The sequence below is a fragment of the Symphalangus syndactylus genome, chromosome 8, assembly GCF_028878055.3.
Source record: "Symphalangus syndactylus isolate Jambi chromosome 8, NHGRI_mSymSyn1-v2.1_pri, whole genome shotgun sequence".
Lineage (NCBI taxonomy): Eukaryota > Metazoa > Chordata > Mammalia > Primates > Hylobatidae > Symphalangus > Symphalangus syndactylus.
The window spans coordinates 122,479,079-122,498,778 of NC_072430.2; the positions used below are offsets into that span (position 1 = coordinate 122,479,079).

At 52.8% G+C, this 19,700-nt stretch overlaps 1 protein-coding gene across 2 annotated transcripts in view; it reads right to left on the reverse strand.

Moving 5' to 3' along the window:
* The window catches only part of TNS1 (tensin 1), a 211,400-nt gene that overhangs the window by 28,275 nt on the left and 163,425 nt on the right, over positions 1–19,700 (reverse strand). Inside the window, exons 20-24 of one of the 2 annotated variants that reach the window (XM_063645079.1) lie at positions 8,608–8,804; positions 7,671–7,746; positions 3,767–3,859; positions 2,677–2,700; positions 2,154–2,192 (exon numbers count right to left, since the gene is read on the reverse strand). In XM_063645079.1, coding sequence (XP_063501149.1) covers positions 2,154–2,192; positions 2,677–2,700; positions 3,767–3,859; positions 7,671–7,746; positions 8,608–8,804 — 429 coding nt within the window. The remainder of the gene's footprint in view (positions 1–2,153; positions 2,193–2,676; positions 2,701–3,766; positions 3,860–7,670; positions 7,747–8,607; positions 8,805–19,700) is intronic. The other variant, XM_063645080.1, reaches the window with a different exon arrangement.

Genomic DNA, 19,700 nt, shown 5'->3' on the forward strand with positions numbered 1-19,700 from the left:
GGTGTGGCTGAGTTAACCCCTAAGAACCTTCCCCTCCAAACTCTGTGGCTCTGGCCAGAGCACTTGGGGCCCTGTAAGATGACAGTCATTCAGCAGGTGCAATTGGCAGATAGTTCAGTCCTGTCGAGGCCCACGCCCCTGAAGTCACCCCAAAGTGAGAGACACAATCACCAGGCTCTGCCAGCTTGCTGGATAATCCACCCCATGGCCCTTCCCACTGGAGAGTGTTTGAGATACCACGGGTCTGTTAAAGCCAACCAGCTGCGAGGAGAGCTGAGAGCCTATTGCGTGGTCCGGCATCTGAAGCACAGGAAAGTTGGCTCTGAGCTCCAGCTAATTCTAGACTCTCTCTCCCAGCTCCTGCCCTGCCAGGACCAGCGGTCAGCCTCCAGCTTGGGAGAAAGCCCTTTCCCCAGGCATGAGGCTGCAGGGGAGCAAGGAGGGGCCGTTCCCAGCAGAGGGAAGCATGCTGTGGCCCACCTGTTCTGTCTCTGGAAGCTGTTGTGTTCTGTAGCCCCCGAGCAGCCTGATGCTGTTGCCCAGCCTGATGCTGTTGCCCAAAACCCAGCTGGTTAGGAGATGGCAAAGTCTTCTGGGAAACTCCAACCATCCTACCTGGGTGACAGCAGATTTAGAGGAGCACAGGCCACCCCCACTTAGAGGGTGGAAAATCAAGGTGTTGTGTACAAAGGAAAATGGGAAATAGGCCTGAGAAAACTAGCCAACTAGCCCAGGGCCCAGGTGGGAAGTCAGAACACCTAACCCATCAGAACTGGAAGTGATCACAGCACCCACCTTGCCCCATCTTCCTGGTAGGGAGGGGGATGCCAATGCCCAGAAACACACGCTGGCCTCCTGCCCAGGCTGGTACCCACTTTGTTTCACCTGCTGGTTTGAGTCCTCACTCGAGTTCTGCTCCTAGTGTGTCCAAGGCCTCCCACCTGATTATGCCCCCTCTCTGCTTCCCTGGTGCCCAGTGCAGGGCTCATCTAAATCAGGGGTTCATCTGGGACCCATAGACATGCCAACTCCTTGAATCTGCTTTGCAGAATTACATGCATGGGAATCCCAATGCATTATTGTATATACGGTGAGTCCATAGATTTCCTGAAATACCCAAAGTTGTCTGAGATCCCCGAAAGACAGACTTGGTACTTTCTGTGTTGATAGGAAACCAGGCAGGGCTTCCAGAGGGCAAATCGTGGCTCTAAGATGGGGGCTCTGAGCCAGGAGAATTATCCCCCCAGGGGACACTGGCGATGTTGGAGACATTTTCGATTGTCATGACTGAGTGAGAGCTACTGGCATCTAGCAGGTAGAATCCAGAGACGTTGCTAATCCTCCTACAGTGCACAGGGCAGCACCCACAACAAACAGTCATTCAGGGCCAGGCACAGTGGCTCACACCTGTAATCCCAGCACTTTGGGAGGCCAAGGTGGGTGGATCACCTGAGGTCAGGAGTTCAAGACAAGCCTGGCCAACATGGTGAAACCCCATCTCTACTAAAAATACAAAAAAAAAAAAAACAATTGCTGGGCATGGTGGTGCATGCCTGTAATCCCAGCTACTCAGGGGGCTGAGGCAGGAGAATTGCTTGAACCTGGGAGGCAGAGGTTGCGGTGAGCCAAGATCGTGCCACTGCACTCCAGCCTGGGCAACAACAGCAAAACTCCATCTCAAAAAAAAAAAAAAAAAAAAAAAAGGCGTCATTCAAGCCAAAACGTCAGTGGTGCCAAGGTGGAGAATCTCTTCTCTGAGAGTACACCCTGTGGAGTACGGCCCGGGAAAGGGGATCTGAGTCCCTCTCTGTCTACCTCTGTGAGTGGCTGCACACCAGGCAGGCTGGTGCAAATGGCGCTGGGAGGGGAAGGTGCAAGAGGAGCGTTTTGGTCAACAAGGAGGCACTGCAGGAGCCCCCAGACACTGGCTATGCCTGAGCCTGCGCCCAGCAGCTACAAGCTCCCCCATCAGGACTCAGGAGGTGTCCAGGGTGGTATCTCATCACCAAGCATTGGGGGACAGGAAGGCCATGTGCCTGGTCACCTGAGTCCCAGTGAGGAAAGAAAGCTGCCTCCAGCCAGCCTCTTCAAGCCCTGCGTGAAAAGCCATTTCCAGACCCAGAGAGCAGGAAGCCACAGCAAATGCCACTTACCTTCTGAAAGCCTGACCACCACCTTCCCCTCATCTTCCTCTGAGGGAAGACGAGAAGAGAGGTGGGAGGAAGGAGAGGCAGGAAAGAAGGGCAGATGGTGAAGATGAGGAAGAGCAAAAAAGGAAAAAGAGAGAAAGAGATTAACAGGGATTATTTCTTGAGAAAGAGAATCTGTGGAGAAAAGGGAGGTGGGAAAGCTGGGGTGAGGCCAGGGCTGATTTGCGCTGTCCACAGAAGGGCTCCAAGGGGAAGGCCGAGGCCCACCCTGCACAGGACCCCAAGGCTCTGGGGCACAGCTGAGTCCTTGGCTCTCAGGAACCTGAGCTCCTCACAGCCCCTGTGCCCAGGGCTCCGTGGACCGAGTGTCAAGCAGGAATGTGCTGGCTGGTGAAAGGCAGCCCCCAGCCCCCTTCTGCTGACCCCCGTGGCTCAGTGTCCCCTGGCCATGCCGACACTCTGAGTGGGAGGCTATGCCCAGCTGCGTGGCTTCATGGGTCACAAATGCATGCCACTGCCCACCTACCTGGCTGGATCCGTCTTCTGGTAACTAAGGAAAAAAGTAAAGTTGACCCCAATATCCCCCACCCAGCCCTAAAACCAGAGTCCAGGGAGCAGCCTTCTGAGTTCAGTGGCCCCACATGGCCACCAAGGGCCCAGGGAGCCCTGTCTCCCTCCACCATAGGAAGGAGAGGAGCTGGGAAATGGGAGGAGGAGGTAGGAGGTGTGAACCTGGGGTGGTGTCTGCTCAGAGGAGCACCTTCTCCCAGACAGGCCCAGGGCCCTGCCCTCTACCGTGCCAACAGGACAGGCTGTTTGACCCCAGGGAGGCTGGGCAGCCATCCTCCTTCCTTCCTCAGAGCTTGGGCTGCTCTCCTCAGCAGCAGGGTAAGATGCAGCCAGCATCGGGAATGGGGATGGGGGATGAGCACAGGCCGGGGAGAGTCAGAAGCCCGGAGGTGGCAGGTCCTTTGACAGTCAGGAGAAGACCTGGGCTGAGGGCAAGGGGTTCGAGGAGACGGCAGGCAATGATGGCCACTGCCAGTCATGGGTTTCTCTGGTATGGTTCTGTGGGCCTGAAGAGGCAGACCTAGAGACCACTCTGAATGCCAAGTGATGCCTCATGGATACCAGGTGAATGCCTGTGATGCCCCGTGGACGCTCAGAGCAGAGCCAGCTGGGCTGCCAGCAGAGGCCCTGGCACAGAGCAGCAGGGGCATGCTTCTCTGACTGTGTGTGTGTGTGTGTGTGTACGTGTGTGTACCCATGTGTGCATGTATGTGCGCCCATGTACATGTACCCGAGGGCCTGAACACCTAGAATGTGTGGCTTCCAGCAGAGATCTCAACAACACCAAGGAAACTGAGACCAGGCCTCCAAAGCCCCAAGCTAGAGGAGGCCGGGAGTTGTACAGACTCCACAAGTCAACAAGCAGGAAGGCTGCAAGGAAATCTGTCACCCCTCAACCCCTACACAGAGAGCCCCAACCCAGGCCTGACCTCAGCGCGGGCACAAAGCTGGCTGCTGACCAGATTCTAAGACCCGGGTTTCTGTCCAGAACCACAGGAGTCCTCCTCCCCCGGCCCCCCTCCCCATCTTCCCTCTTCCCAACTCACCTCCTGTGGGGTGCAACAGGATGTCTGCTGGGTTGTGGGGTTTCAGGCCCAGAGCAGACAGGGGTGTCTTGGCCAGACCCGGGGGGGACCGCACTGTGCCAGGAAGAAGAGGGGAGACACGGGGAGTGAGAGGTGGGCAGGAGCACAGACACGCCACGCACGTGAGGGCAAGCTCAGTGAGGGCTGGGGGGCTGGAGACGGTGCCGAGGAACCACCCTGAAGCCCAGCACTTTGGCTCCACTGCCCTTTCCTGCCTCTGCGTTTCTCCACGTTTGAGCAGTTTAAAGGATAAAGGGAAAGAGTCAGGAAATGGCAACCTTGTCCTGGCTCTGGCCCCAACCTTGAGAGAATCATTTCCACCCCTAGGCCCTTAGCTTCTCACTGCAGTCCCTTTACTTTGCAATGGCTTATAACACACACGCAGGCTTTTGCAGCTTTCTGACCTTCTCTATAATACTCTCTCATCCCTCTTCCTACCCCCACCCAACACACACACACACACACACACACACACACACACACACACACAGTCCATTTAAAACATGTAGTTGGATGGATTCAGAAGAGAACAAAATTGGGCCTCAGGATGGCTCACCCTTTAAAGGACAGAGACAGAAGGAGATAATGGGCCAGAGCCACGCCAACCCTGAGACCTCAGGCCAGCCCTTGGCCAAGCATGTCCCTTGAAAAGCCCAGGAGGAGAGAACTTCTCAATGTGGGGCTCTGTCCCCCCAAACCTCAGTGCCCTGGAAGGAAGAGAAGCCTGTAGTCTGTGGCCAAGAGCACCCACTCCCTATGCAAAGCCTGGGCTCCTCCCAGGCCGCCCATCTGGGTTACAAGTGTCATGTAACACACAAGGTCAGAAAGGGTTGCTGGCTTTTTCCCATTAGCCAAGAACCTGGCCAGATTCGGAGCTGATCTGCAGGGTGGCTCTTATGCCCAGTCACGAGATACCTGGGTGGCAGCTGCCATGTCTCCTGACACAGCTCTGAGAAGAAGTTAAAAAATGAACTCTGCCGAGCTGGGCGGATCATGAGGTCAGGAGATCGAGACCATCCTGGCTAACACAGTGAAACCCCATCTCTACTAAAAATACAAAAAATTAGCCAGGCATGGTGGCAGGTGCCTGTAGTCCCAGCTACTCGGGAGGCTGAGGCAGGAGAATGCTGTGAACCCAGGAGGCGGAGCTTGCAGTGAGCCTGGATGGCGCCACTGCACTCCAGCCTGGGCGACAGCACAAGACTCCATCTCAAAAAAAAAAAAAAAAAAAAAAAAAATGAACTCTGTGTCTCCTATCAGCGACATTGGGAGCCTGCAGAGACCACAGTCCCAAGGATACTCTGCCTGTCAAATGGCCTCAAAAGATTAGCTGTGGCCCTCAGATGCCCAGTAACCACCAGCAGCAAATGCTCCACGACCCTCCCTGCCCCTGCTGCTTTCCCCAAAAGACAGTGAGACCTACAGGAATCTTACAACAACAAAAAAATACACTCTCTCTCCATGCAAGCAACATACATAACTCACGTATGCAGGTGAACACCCACATGCACGTGGGAACAGGAAGATATCACAGGGGTCTGGATGAGTGGCCCACCCCTGCCCATCACTCTCACTCTGTCCTTGGATGTCCAAAGGACAAACACAGCATAGGGGACAAATGGGTACAAACATACACCTCCAGGTATGGGATAGGTCTAGGCCTCATGTCTCTGTCTAACCTCCCTCTGTCTTTACATAGACACACACACACACACACACATAGACACACGCGCACACACAGATTCCGTTTCTACCACTGCCACACCCTCTCTTCCCTATCATGGTGTCTTGCTCATAGACACTTATCAAATACTTACTAATGTTTGTCAAACCAATGGCGGTTGAATGAAATTAATTATGAAATAATACGCCTGGCCTCAGAGACGGTTGTTCATGGAATAACCACAAAGCAGCCCCAGCCCACAGGTATGCGCATGTTTAACCAACTCGTGCAGCGGAGGCACAGGTGGGCCCGCGAGGAGGTGAAGGGGACGAGACGACCAGACAGGGCAGGAGCTCTCTCTTGGTTCCTCCCTTATTCACCTCTAGCTCCTGAATTCCTCGTTCCCCCAGTTCCTGGGCAACTGGGCCCTTCTGCTGAGGCAGATGAGTGGGCAACGCTAAAGCCAGGCAAGTCTTTTGCTTCCTGAGAGAAAAATTCCACACGTTTCTCCGCCTTCTGTCTTCTCTCCCTAACCCTGTGTGTCTATGGAACCTCTGACTTCTCGCCGAGGCACCCATGGCTGGCCAAGAGGAGGGAGAGAAGGCAAAACCCAGTTCTAGCACAGCCCAGGTGGCTTCCACCCACGGCAAGGTGATGTCCTTTCCCTGGCCGTTTAGGGCTAACGGTGAATGGAAGCAGATGTCAGCGTGGAAAGTGAGAAGTTCCCCGCAGACACAAGAGGCTGCAGAGCTGGCTCTCGCATAACCTGCTCTAGGCTCACCCTGTCCAGCACAGCAGTCATGAGCCACACATGGCCGCAGAGCACTTGCAGGGTAACTAGTGTGAACAGAGACATGCCATAAGTGTGAAACACACACAGGGTTTTAAAGACTGAGTATGAAAAAGAACACAAAACATCCCGTTCTTTTTTACATTGATTATATGTTGAAATGCTAATATTTTAGACTGGGGTTAAATAAAATACAGTAGAATCAATCTCACCAGTTTCTTCTTACATTTTATAAGAGATTGTAAAATAGCTCAATATTTTTATTGACTTATTTGCCTATTGAAAGGATATTTTGGACTTAACAAAAATGTTATTAAAATTAATTTAACCAGTTTCCTGTTATGTTTTTTAATGTGACTACCAGAGAACTTTAAATTATAAATATGCTCATATTATATTTCCATTGGACAGTACTGCTCAAGGGAGAGCCACAGCTTCCAGGGGCCGCCAATCACTCACAGCTTCAGCCTCCTCATGCCCAAGATGGCAGCCAACACAAGTCCTGCTGGCACAGGGACCACGTACATTGCCACATTCCTCTCCAATACAGGACAGCCAGCCCCCAGGAGAATGCACAGCCGGCTCCAGTTCTCCCTCCTCTCGCCAGGGCCAGTGGATAGCCTGGGCCAGGCCCAGCCAACCTGATCCCTGAACAGCACCAGCGTCTCCTTCTTGTGCTGACCCAGGCCTCTCCTGAGTACACTGAGTCCCTCGCGGCCTGGTATTAATCCATCACTTCCTTCCCCACAACCACCTCCTCCAGTTCCTCTTCATGTCTCTTCTTCTATAAGAAGGAACACTGCCCCATGCCTTGGCTCATTTGGGTCTTGGCTTTAGGTGGACGTGTCTCTGTCCTTTGGAGATCTGCCTCCCCAGTAAGTGTGTAGGGGCTGGGGGCTAAATGCCTCTGCCTGGAGGCCAAGGATGGATGAGCTGGGGGCTTTGTCGGCCTGAGGGTCCTGGGTCCCTCTCTCCTTGGTAGAAGCTAAATAGGTTGCCTGGAATGGAAGTGATGTCTGGATGTGGGCAGAAATGGAGGTCAGAAACAAAGTCAAAGTCAAGTCACAAAGAGTCACGCTAAGATGGTGGGGTCTTTTGAGTGTGGATGGTAAAAAGACTCAAAACAGGTAAGAAAACTCCATAACGTGGAAGCCCAGAGTCCCATGGTCACTCAGTCTGGACCCTAAAACTGGAGCAGCTGCACCCTTAGATGTGTGAGTGTGGACGACGGAGAAGACAATGGCCACAAGCAATGGAAGAGAAGGGGCCATGGGGGTGAGAAGCAGCACGTTCTGGCCCCACCCGGGGCACTGTCACCCCCAACCCTCAGGCCTGGGGCACTCCCACAGGCAGGGTTGAGCTGAGGGGCTGGAGGGGACACAGGGAAGACGAGCTTCACAGGGAATTCTTACCTCCACTGGGCGGTGGGCTGCTCGGGGAGGTTCCCTCCATCTCCTCGAAGGCCTCCTTATAGCTGTGCAGATGGGGCTGTGGGAGAACACAGGGGAGAAAAAGAGGGAAACCATGAGAGGGAGAGGTTTCCCCTTCAGATGACCTGAGGTATGAGAACAATGAGTTAACCAGCCCCCAGATCCCCTCGTCAGCCTGGCTTCTCACTGGTGCTCAGGGCAGGAGACAGGTCCTGCCACAGGCAGGAGAGAAAAGATATCCACAAGCCACTTCTATCCAGAATGACCCATTAGCTTGGCTTTTATAGGCCAGTACACTCGCTCCCTCAATGTGGCCCATGGACCACCTACATCTGAATCTTCCAGGGCACACATTTAGAATGCAGATTCCTGGGTCCCATCCAGATCTACTACCCTGGAATCTCTGGAGGTGGATTTGAGAAGCTACAGTTTTAACAAACTCCCCATTGGTTGTTACTCATGATGAAGTTTGAGACTCACCGCCTCCAACTACTGAAATGTCTTAGAAATGCAAACCTTTTGGAATGAAAAATAAATCTCCTGAGAAAAACCTTGTATCTGCAAAGGGTTCAAAAATAATTTTGCCACTCTCCAGGATCTAGTTTGGAGTTTTGAAATTGTGTTCACCTATATCATCCTCAGGATTCTTAGCACCTTATTAAGGCACTCTCTCTAGGAATCAAAAATGAAACTTCAATCTCGATATTAACGCAAGAAGTGAGAACATAAAGCTATTTAAGGAAGGAAATGGGCCCCAGATTGCAGATGTCAGAGAAGAGAGTTTGGGTGAGGGAGGACACAGGGGCAGACAAATCACTGAGTATACTGATATCAGTGCCAAGTTGACCATCAGGTTTCTGGAGATTTAAAGTGGGCACCACTACCCTCTGTAGCCCCAAGATACAACTTAAGGACTCACCTCTTTGGGCCGCCCTCCAGGATTGAGAGCGATGGTAAGAGCCAGCTCCGGGGAGACACACTGGACAGGGGAGCGAACCCCAGGGCTACGAGGGGATGTGGCTTCTGGAGACTGGTTCTCATACTGTCCATCACTGGCCGCCCGCCTCCGCAGAGGGGCTGGGGGCTCTGCAGGCTGCTTCTCCCGAGCCTGTACCCCTGGGAGGAAAGCAGGGTGTAGAGGACAATGAGTATTTTGTGTAAGAAATGATCAATCGGCCTAATCCCTTCAGAGGAGGCAGTGCCTCCTAGCTCAGAGGCCAAGCTGGGGCTGGCCTGTCATCCCCCAGTGTCTTCCCCTCAGCCCTCCTGGGCCCAACCCTGTTCACACCCCAGGTTTTCTCTGCAGGAGAGGGGATCTGCTTAGATTGGCTCAGACTTCACCAGGAATCTCTCCACACAGGGCTGAGACCAAGAACACAAAGGACTGATACAAGAAACAGATGTCAACTACTTCCAACCCCTGGAGGCGGAGGGCCAGAGCTTCCAGACAAGGGAGGGGAGGTGGAGGGAAAAGAGAGTCTCCAAGGCAACTGCATCAACCAACCAGCAACATCAAGCCTGTGGGGAAGAACTCTTGGAAAGAGCTAAATTGCATCATCTTGCAAATGGTGCTCCCAAGGAGAAACAAAGACATGACTAAGCCTTGTTACGAAGTCCCCAGCCCCAGTTGGCCTCTGGGATATTTTTGGCTTTCTCTGGGGTTCCCCAACTTCATCCGGTGTACCGCTGAACCTCTTACCAACTCCCCTTATACTGGCCCCTTAGCTCCCCGCCCCCTTTTCCCTGCCCCAAAGATGGCAGTGGATCCCACTACGTCCCTCCCAGCTGAAGAGCAGGCAGAGAGAAGTCATGTGCTCCATCTGCTTTTCTGTACTTCCCATCCCAATCCCATTCCACAGGCCTGGAGATGCTGTTAATCTCCCCCTCCTTCCTTCCTACTCCCTCTTCCCACAGCTGGGCTGAGGCACGGAATCCATTGCCTCATTGAGCTGGCTCCCAGAATCCTAGAAAACTCACTTCCTGGGTCCCAGAGGCCAAGACCCAGCCTGAAGCGTGGGCTTCTGGTCCTGAATATCTTCTGGGAAGAGATTCCCGGCCCTGCTTTCACCACCACTAGGACCTAACAAAGGCCTCAGCTCACATGGGTCAGTGTGTGTGCACACACACTGCACACACACTGCCAGCCCCTAGGAATGTGCCAGTACAGCCAAGCAGAAATCACCCTCATTCAGACAGAAACATCTTCTGCCATCCACAATGAGGACTGCATGTCCCCAGGCACGCCCCCCAGCACCCCCAGTCTGGCACAGCCACAAAGGCTGCCATAAACAGCGCCGCCTGGGAAGCTTTCCTACTTGTCATGAACAGCAGGCTGCCGGCTGCCAAGCCTACGGGCAGACACACACTCACACTCACATAGGCACAGCCACTCTGAGACACGCCTTCATACCCTCCCATAATCAGGAGCTCCCATAATCGGGGGTGGGGGGTGTGTCGGGAGAGCAGCAGGACTGGCATTTGCACATTAAATGCAGAAGGTACCGAGTGGTGCCCTGAGTCTCCGCTTTGGGCTCTTTATTAATCGGGGCAGCCCTGCTGCCATCTCAGCTAAGAAAATAGCGCGCAGGATGGGGACAGTAAACTAGACTCTGACCTCACTCTGCCACTTACAAACTGTTCCACTTAAAGCAAACAAGCCCCACACCTTGAAGAGCCCTTATTCGCTGAATAGAAAAGTAGGAGTCCCATTAGACCCAGCCAGGGGCTGCCAGGAGCATCTATCCGGAGGAAAGACGGGTGTGGTTTTGGGAAGGGTGGGCAGCTTGCTGCAACCCTGCAGCAACCCCAGGCTCCCAGGCCTTAGCTCCCCGGAGCCCCCATCCCACTCAGGTCTCCTGGGCAGCTTGGACCAACACTGCCACTGGTTTCATTCCTGGCAAAAACATTAGAGAGAAACAGACACAGCCATTGATTTTCTAACAATAATTGTGACAGAAGAAGCCCATTTGGGAAACGCTCTTGGGGTTTGGAACTCAGTTCAGCCCCAAGGTTAAAAGAAATGCATTAGGGCTGGTCTCAGTTCTGGGCTCCTCTGCCCCCAGCAGCTTTTTCTGGCAGATCCCTTTGCATTTTCAAGGGGTGGCCAGTTTCCCTGCTTGGGGATCTGACGTTTGCCATTAAAAAATAGATCTGTTTGCATTTGAGGCACCGCATCTCCTGGACAAACAAAGAACATTCTGCCCAACCTTCCCAAAGCTTTCTCCACATTCAGGGGCCACAGATGCCTGCAGCAGCCTGGGGTGCAGGGGGCGCCTGACATCCGTAGAGAATGTGAGATCCTGGCATGAGGCAGTCAGCCATCTGAGGGTGAGCTGCACCTTCCCAATCCTCTCTCCATCACCACCAGAATGGCACATGGGAGCATGTTCTGACCAGAGAAAGGGAAATGGAGGGAATGACCTCCAAAGAGCTAAGGAGCTGCAGGGCAGCGCCTCCCTCTGCGGAAGGGGTAAGACCCTGCATTCCACTCCCACGGGGCCAGCCCCTCCCCCTGCAGAGCACCAATGGCCCCATGGCACCAATGGCCAGTCAGGGCCACTCACATTCTTTGAACACAGTGTCCCACTGTTGTCCCCCTTGGCAAGCCCAGATCTGCCTGGAGTGCCCGGAGAGACATGTTCCCTCTCTCGTCTTGCTCTATGGGAGGGGAGACTGGCATGGCAGAGGGGAGAGAAGAGAGCTCCATTGTTCCTTAGCCAAGCTGGGGTGTCTGGACACAAGCTGACAACCAGTGTCATGGAGAGAACACCCTCTCTCACGTCCCAGAGGCTGACTGATAACAAAAATAGGCCTGCTCTCCCCACCTCCCTCCCTCCCACCACCACCCTCCACCCCAGGACTTTCTCAGTCTTTGGCCCCATTCTCTCTCTCAGGGCCTCTGTCTCCTACACCCACCCAGGCAGAGGCAGGTGCCTTGCACAGACACACATGTGCATGCCTGCATGTACACACACACACACACACACAGTCTAACAGAAATGGCAGCAGGACACTGGGATGATGGGGGTACATAGTGGGGCCACTGGGTCGCCCTCAGAACCTCTAGGGCCAGCCCCTACCCCAGCAGGAGGCCGTGTGGCCAGAGGAAGAAAGGAAGAGAAGCTCCCAGGAGGCTGAGAAGGCCGGGGTACCCTTATGACAACAAAGTATCTTTAGGACCCTAACACCCTATGTTCAAGAAGCCCTGGGTGTTCTCTAAGGGCTGCTTCATACACGGGCATCAGGCCTTCCCCACAGCCCTGCCAGGATGAGCAGTTACCCCAGCCCCAGGGTTGCACAAAGGCCCCCAGACCTGAGGAGCAGGGCACCAGAGCAGCCCCCTTCCCAGGGAGGCGTCACTCTGCTGCCAGGACAGTGCTGTGCTGGACAATAGCTCACTCCAAGGCTTCCCTAGCGTGAGCCAGACTGGAGGCAATTAATCCCCTTCATCTGACACACACACGCACACACACTCACACGCACACTCGCACACCCTGCAATTCTGGGAGCTGTAGCCCTGACACAGACCAATACATATACTTTGGCAAAGCACTGCTGCCCACCACCCCTGGATCATGCGGACGAGTACCCTGGTGTCAGGCTTCATGATGTGCCTCCTCTGCACCCCCCAGACTGGCCACTGCCACCCTCACAGACCCAGCTCTTCTTTCCAGTCTTCCGGTTTCCAAAAGACTGGATTTCTCAGCTCCAGGTGGCAGGGCTGGGTGTCCGACAGCATGCCTGGGGCTCCGGAAGTGAGGGGATCCAGGAGGCCACCTGCTGGGCCAGGGCACCAGAAAGCCACACGGCGATCACACTAGCAGTCCTAGGGCAAGCCATGCCAGCTCCCCTTAAGGCAGGCCCACCATCCCAGAACCTGCCCCTACCCAGGCCCAGCTGAACACTGCACTCCCCACCACTGGGCGGAGAGAAGGGCAGAGGGAGAAGAGAGGAGGGAGGGGCGGTTGAAGGGAGCAGTCTGCTAGAGCCATCTCCTGATCGTCCCTGGACTGGGAGAAGGAGGGGCCATGGAGGCACCAGATACTGACATTGGGAATCAACAGTTCCAATTGCCCCTAGGCCTTTTCCTGGAGCTTCTCAGGGGCATGGTGTGGGGCAGGCCTGAGCACGGCATCTTCCCTGACCCAGCCTCCAGGGTCAGAGGAGCAGGGGAAGGAAGAGGTGATTCCCTGGCCAGGGCTCAACACCTCAGGGCCTGCGTATCCCAGAGGCCAGGGGTAGATGTTAGTGGACAGCATCATTCTCATATGAACTACCGTGACCCTGATGAAGCATCCACAAGGTCCGGGGCATGTCAAACCCCCGTGCGAAATACACAACAGGACAGGGCTATCATCTGTCCACTTCTCAGATTGGGAAATTGAGCTCTAAATAGTTCAGAAACTTGCCCAAGGTCACAGAGGTGGTCTCAGGCAGGGCCAGGACCCCAACCCAGGGCTTCTGACTCCTGGCCATGGGATCAGAGATTAGGAGTGGGACTAGAGGGGGTATTCTGTCCCCAAGGTGTGCCATGCTCAAAAGTGGACAGAGCAGCAAGGGCTGGGGCACCACTCTGTGTTGTGTCTGGTGGCCCCATGGAAAGCTCAGCCTGGATCCTGCCAAGACCTAGCCCTGCAGCCCAGGCAGTCTGGCCAGGGTGGCCAGAGCGCCGGACTGTCCAGAGCCCTCACTGAGCACCCTCATTGCAAAGGCCTGCATCTCCACAGGAGACCCTGAATGTTAGTCTAGTTATTCCAGACATTGTTCCCAGCAGGCAAGGCCAAGGCTAGCGTGAGGCCCATGTTCATGCAGAAGTGAGCTCTGGCTCATGCAGAGAGGAGGGAGAGAGGGCTGGAGAGAGGAGGGATGGAGGAGTAAGTTAGGAGACAGAAGAGAGGATAGTGAGAAATGGGGGAGGAGAAGGAGAAACAGATGGAAACCAGAGAACAACAGAAGAGAGAGAGGAAAAGACAGAGGAGAGAAGGAAGAAGGTCGGAAAGATTTGGAAGGAATAGCAAATGAAGAAGGAGTGAAAAAGAGATAAACTGATGCTCAAAAGTGGGCCAAAGAGCTGGAAAGGGAGAAGGGGGAAGGAGAGCCACCCACCAGAGAGGGAGGAAGGTCGGAGCCGGTGGAGAGGAGGGAGCGGGAAGCTGCCACTGTGTCCGATGCCCTGCAGCCTGGCGTTGTACGCTGCCCACCCCCCACCCCAGGGGAGCCAGCAGGGAGTGGGAGGCAGGCAGGAAGGGAGGATATGGGGCAAGGCAGGCACCCCACCAACAGCACAGGGAACAGATGGACATGGGAAACACAGAGAATGCAGGGGACGGGGCATTAAACAGGACAAAACAAAACAAAAACAAAGAGAAAATCAAGATTAGTTGGTGTTCTGACTCTGTTATCTGGGCACACACTGGAGGGAGGTGGGGAAGGTGTCAGACAGGAAGAGAGGGGGATCCAAGGTCCTGCTTCTCCAAAAGGCAGATGGACCTCCTGCTGGCCAGCACCACAGCGTTTCCCTCTCTTCTAACCCCAGGGTGGAAGCAGAGGTGCCAGCGTGGGACCAGGAGACTTCACGCATCCCTCACCTGCTCCCATAGGCAGCAGGCCTGTCCCTGGACCACCGTCTTTTCCTGAGTCCTGCCTCTCCCTGGACCCTGGTAACGCACCCAGCCTGAGCCCAAGGGTCACCCTGTCTCACACCCTGGCTCCTTACCACAGCCATCTGAGTGATCCTCTTTCCTGGGGAACCCCTTGTGTTTTTCTGCTCTGGCCCCCAGCTTCTGGTCATCACCAGAAAAGTCCTTAAGATGAACCTTCTCAGATGCACTAGAAGGACCTGCTATGTTATCCTTTCCTTGCCCCTTGTTGACTTCTAACCCACCTTCACATGACAGTGTCCACATGAGTGGCCAATATTGCCCCTGCCCTGGCCCCCAGAGCTCAAGCTATGTTACCTTTCGTCTCCTTCACAAGCTGCTCCATGCCAGTTCCTATGCTGGTTCCCTCCTTCTGTCTGTAGCCTCAGAATGTGGGAGGCTCCAGGACTCCATCCTTGAGACCTCTCCTTACCTGTCCTCAACCCCTCGGTGACATTGCCCAGTGCTATGCTTAATCTGGCATGTATACGTTGACAATTCCCACATCTCTAAGTTCCAGCCTCTTCTTCTTAAACTCCTGACTCATTTATCCAATCATTGCAGATGTTTCATGGTCATCTCAACTTAATGTGTCCAAAAACCATGTTTCTAGTGTTCCCCTGAAATCTGCTCTTCGTAAATTGTTACCCATCTCAATAAAGAGCAATTCCATTCTTTAGTTGCTCAGGCCCCAAACCTAAGCGTTGTCTCTGACTTTTCTCTTTCTCTCTCATTCCATGTGTAATCTATCAGTAATCTTGTTGGCTCTACCTCCAAAATATGTCTAAAATCCAAGCACTTCTCCCATTTCCATGGCCACTGCCCAGATCAATAGCAGCAGCCACCTAACTGCTCTCCCTCCTTCCATCCTGCCCACCCTGGTCAATTCAGAACAAGTCAGATGATGTCACTCTTGGGCCCAAATCCTTCCTAAGGCTTCTCATGCCACATGGAGTAAAAGCCACCACTCTTACAATCGCCTCGAAGACCCTGTGCAAGCTGTCTCCATTCCCATTTCCTCTCTGAACTTGTGTCCTGCTATGGCTCCCTTGATCCCTCTACTCCAGCCGTGCCAGGCACACTCCTGCCTCGGGGCCTCTGCACTTGTTGCTCCATTGGGCTCATCTCTCACTGCCCAGCCCTGAACATCCCATGTAAAGTGCAGCCAACCACCCGCTACCTCTCACTGTTTTATCTCAATGGCACGTATCACATATCTGACATATCCTATGTATATGTGCTTATTTGCTCAGTATCCATCTCTGTCGTAAGGGCAAGGATCTTTATTTGCCACCATTTTCACAAAGCCTAGACTGGCAAGTAGCACCCATTAGAAGTTCATGTCGAATGAATGATTGAATGAGCCTTGAACTCATTCCTATTTTCAGAACAAAATGTGAAAAAAAAAAAAGAGTTTTCAATTCAAGCTCCCAAAGCTTGACATCAATATTTCCCTCTATCTCTATCTATTCTTTATTCTAATTTCATGAAGAGGTATCTCACCTCCTGGTTGAGCCTAATTTACCTACGTGGGCTCCTAGGCCTATACCCTCTTACCTCCTTAGAGACCTTATTCTATCAACTTCTTTCTTTCTCTTCTTTTTCTCATCCTTCCTCCCTCCATGTCCAACCTACTCCCCTCCTCTTCTGCATACAAACATTCTCATGACTCTTATATTTACAAAAAAAGTTCCCAATCTCTCACTATCCTCTTTAGCTACCACTCTCTCCTCTCTTTTCACAAAACCACTCAAAAGAGTACTTGGCTTGCTGTCTTCACTCCTTCTTCACTTATCCTCAATCCCCCACAGTCTGGTTTCTGTCACCAACATGCACTAAAAATATGCCTTTGATGTTTTACACAGGGCTGCCTAATTTGCAAGCCCAGTGGAGTTTTCTCAGTCCTCCTCATGATCTCTTCAGGCTGACACTGCTAACCTCCTGCCCTTCCTCCTTGAAACACTTTACCGTCTTGACTTCTATGATGACATGCTGTCCTGGTCTCTTGCCACCACCTGAACACTCACTCTCAGCCCCTCTACCTCCCTTGCAGCCTCTACCTCCCTTCGTGGCCATTCCACCCTAAGTTCTTTTCTCTCCAAGCCCTCTGACATTGAGATCTTACATACACCCAAAGCTTTAACCATCACCTTTGTGAGAATGATTCCAAAACCTGTAGCTCTTCCCATTCTTTCACACTCAATTCCAAAGTTCAGTTGCCTTCCATATGTCTCTCCCTGGAGGCTCCACTGCCCCCTCAAACTCAACATGTCTAACACCAGGGCTTCATCTTCCACCCAACGTCCTCCTCCTACCTTCCTGCTTGTTAACAGAACCATCATTCTATCTCTATTCATGGAGCTCAGAATCATTTTTGATGATCCCTCTCCCTCATCCGCTCCAGCCAATCAACACATAAGTGCATTGGTTCTACCCCCACAGTATCCATTGCATCATCTCTTCATTTGCATTCCTATGGTCAGCACCCTAATCCAGCCCCGCATCACTTATGCTATCTAATAAGTTCCTAGCATCTCCTGGCTCAAAGTCTCTCCCATTTAGTGTCCTTCCTGCCCAGACCCACCAGACACATCATCCTGAACCTCAGCTCTGGTCATGGCATGTTCCCCCTATGAAACCACAGGAATGGCTTCCTACATTGCTGCCAGGTAAGATGCAAGCTCCTTAGTCTGGTATTTAAGACCATCCAGAGACAGACCCCAGGCTACCTATCCCGACTGTCACTCACAGACTATACGCTCTCAATCTACTTGCCATTCTCCAAACATTTTCTATTCTCTCCTATCTTCACTGTGAACCCTCTCTGCCCAGTGATCCCGTTTACTTTCAAAGTCCTATCCATCTTCCAAGGCTCAGTTTAAAACCACACTTAACACTGCCTCCCCCATCTCTAGCTGATAGTGATCGCTTCACCTCTCTCCTGCAGAGCTTTCTCCTTACCTCTCTTATTACAAAAGACTATTTTAAAGTTCCAGTTCTTCTTTCCCCCTATTAAACTCTAGACTCCTTAAGGATAAGATCCATATCTGATTTCCAACATGTATTGAAATCTCCACCTCTGGAGACATCTGAGATCAGTCCAGTCACAGAATCAGGGACATAAGATAACTCAGTTGGACTCTCCAACTCTGACTCTTATTTCTTTTTCTTGTCTTATTGCACTGGCTAGGACATCCAATACAATGTTAGATGCAAGTGGTGATAACAGACATCCTTATTTTGTCCCTGGCTCTAATAGGAAAGCTTCCAGTGCTCCACAGGAAAGTGTGATGTATGCTATAAATTTCTGGCCCCTACCCTTTATCAAATTAGAAAACTGCCCCTACATTCTCCTCTATGACTTAAGCTGGAATAAGGCACAAGGGTGATTGGATCAAAGTGGAATAAACCAGGGACATGAGATTGAGGTATGGAGGACAGCCAACGGGGAAAAGGCAGACCTGGGGGAGGAAAGCCAGGAGAAACCAGATCAAGTTCATGGCCATGAAGAGGTTCTCCCACATATCTGAGCTTCCTAGGTTACTCATGTCAAAGTGTATGTTCCAGCTTCTTACAGCAGAGATGTAGAAAGAGCAGAAAGAAGTAGTGCTGAAATGTATCTTCCCTGGCTCCCAGACTGTTCCACACATTGATCTTGTCTGTCTGCCTTTATCTACATAGGCACTGCAGATACCCGGAAAGGCTACTAAGGAAGTTACTCATGCAGGACCTGCTGACATAAATTCTGTCATGACAGGGCTTGAACCAAAGAGGCAACTTCATAGCCCTGGGAGCCAAATATAACTGTCCCCTCTATACATTTCATCCCTTCTCCTGAGTCACTCCCAGTTGATGGAGGAAATGGTAACAGGGTTGGGGAATGGGAACATTGTGCCAACAGTATCCTTCCCTCTCTATGATTTCATGGCAGCCAAAGCCTGAGAGGCTACAGAATATGGAAGTTGACAGTCAAGCCCTTGAAAGCTGGTAGGAGAGAAAGGGCTAAAAGGCAGTCCACTACAAGATGGGCATCCTCCCAGGGCCATTAGGGTTATGGCCTCCTCTTGAGCAAGCTCCAGGAGAGCTACATGGAAGGGTTCTTGTAGGGGAGGAAATGTATTCTGCTCCCCCAGAGAGAAGGCTCCTAGATCCTGCCCCTCATTAGACTAGCATGTCACTAATCTTTAGGCCACCACTCCAACTTTGCAAAATATTGGGAGAGGAATTAAATTCCCAGGGAATTCAGAGAGCCCCATCCCTCTCCCCTCAATAAAACCAAGAAGAAAAGGATCTCTGCTGACAAAGCCAGGGGGGTGTCTTTAACTCAGGGGCCGAGATGTGGGAGAAGGCAGAAGTCAAAGCCCATCTGGACCACCCACGGAGCGTTTCATCTGAGGTTAAGAGCTGCCCATCCTGTGTTCCGATGCTCAGGTAAAAGGAATGGTTACTGTTAGGCCAGCTCTCTATGGGAGGTGAGGCTGATTGCCAATTTCCACGGTGTAAATACTCCTGCAGTGGCCAATTTCAAGCTATTATACCAATAATGGAGCTGGGGACTCTGCTCTGCTCTGAAGTATAGGAGCAGGGAGCCTGTGTCCCCACACCAGGTCCTGAGCCAGCTGGCCTGCCCCAAGCTGCTTCCCTAAACCCACGGTCCATCTCCAGGGAGGGTGTCTCCTTCCCTCCCTGCAGCTGGCATGGTGACTCAGCTTCCCCTAAATTTAGGAAAAGGGGTGGAGGACACAGCTGCCCAGGCTCCTCTCCTCCTCGCTGGGCTCCCACCACCCTGTCAGCTGAGGGGCTGGCACAAGGTCCACCCAAATCCACAGTCTCTGGTCCACCCTTGTCTGGGCTTCACCTCCAGAATAAAGTCACCCAACAGGTTTTCCTGCCAAGTTCAGCCACCCTTGTGGAATGGGCATAGGCTTAGACCAGTGGGAAGGGAACGTCACAGCTGTCCCTCCCAACATGGCCACAGACATGCTGCCATTTCTTGCCTTTGCCTCCCCAAAAGCTCTTCTGAGTGTCCCACTTTCCTCTCTCCCAAAAGAGAAGCCCACTCTCTGATAGGAAAAGGAGCTTTGTCTCTCAGCGCCTGCTTCCCACACGGGGCTGGTCCTCCGCAAAGACTAACAGGAAAATTGACTCGGAAGGGGAACCTTGGCCTCCCCGCCCCAGCAGATAGAGCCTAAGGGCTTGAGGATACCCTCTCAGGCTCTTTCATGGCCTCTGGGAGCGGGGCCTAAGAGGGAATTTGAGTCTACAAAGGCCTCCCTCCAGCCTTCTCCATGTCTCCCCCAAGGAACTAAAGTCTGCGGACAGACAGCACGACAGGCAATTGCAGAGTCTCCTCTCTGTCTAGAAAGTCTGTACT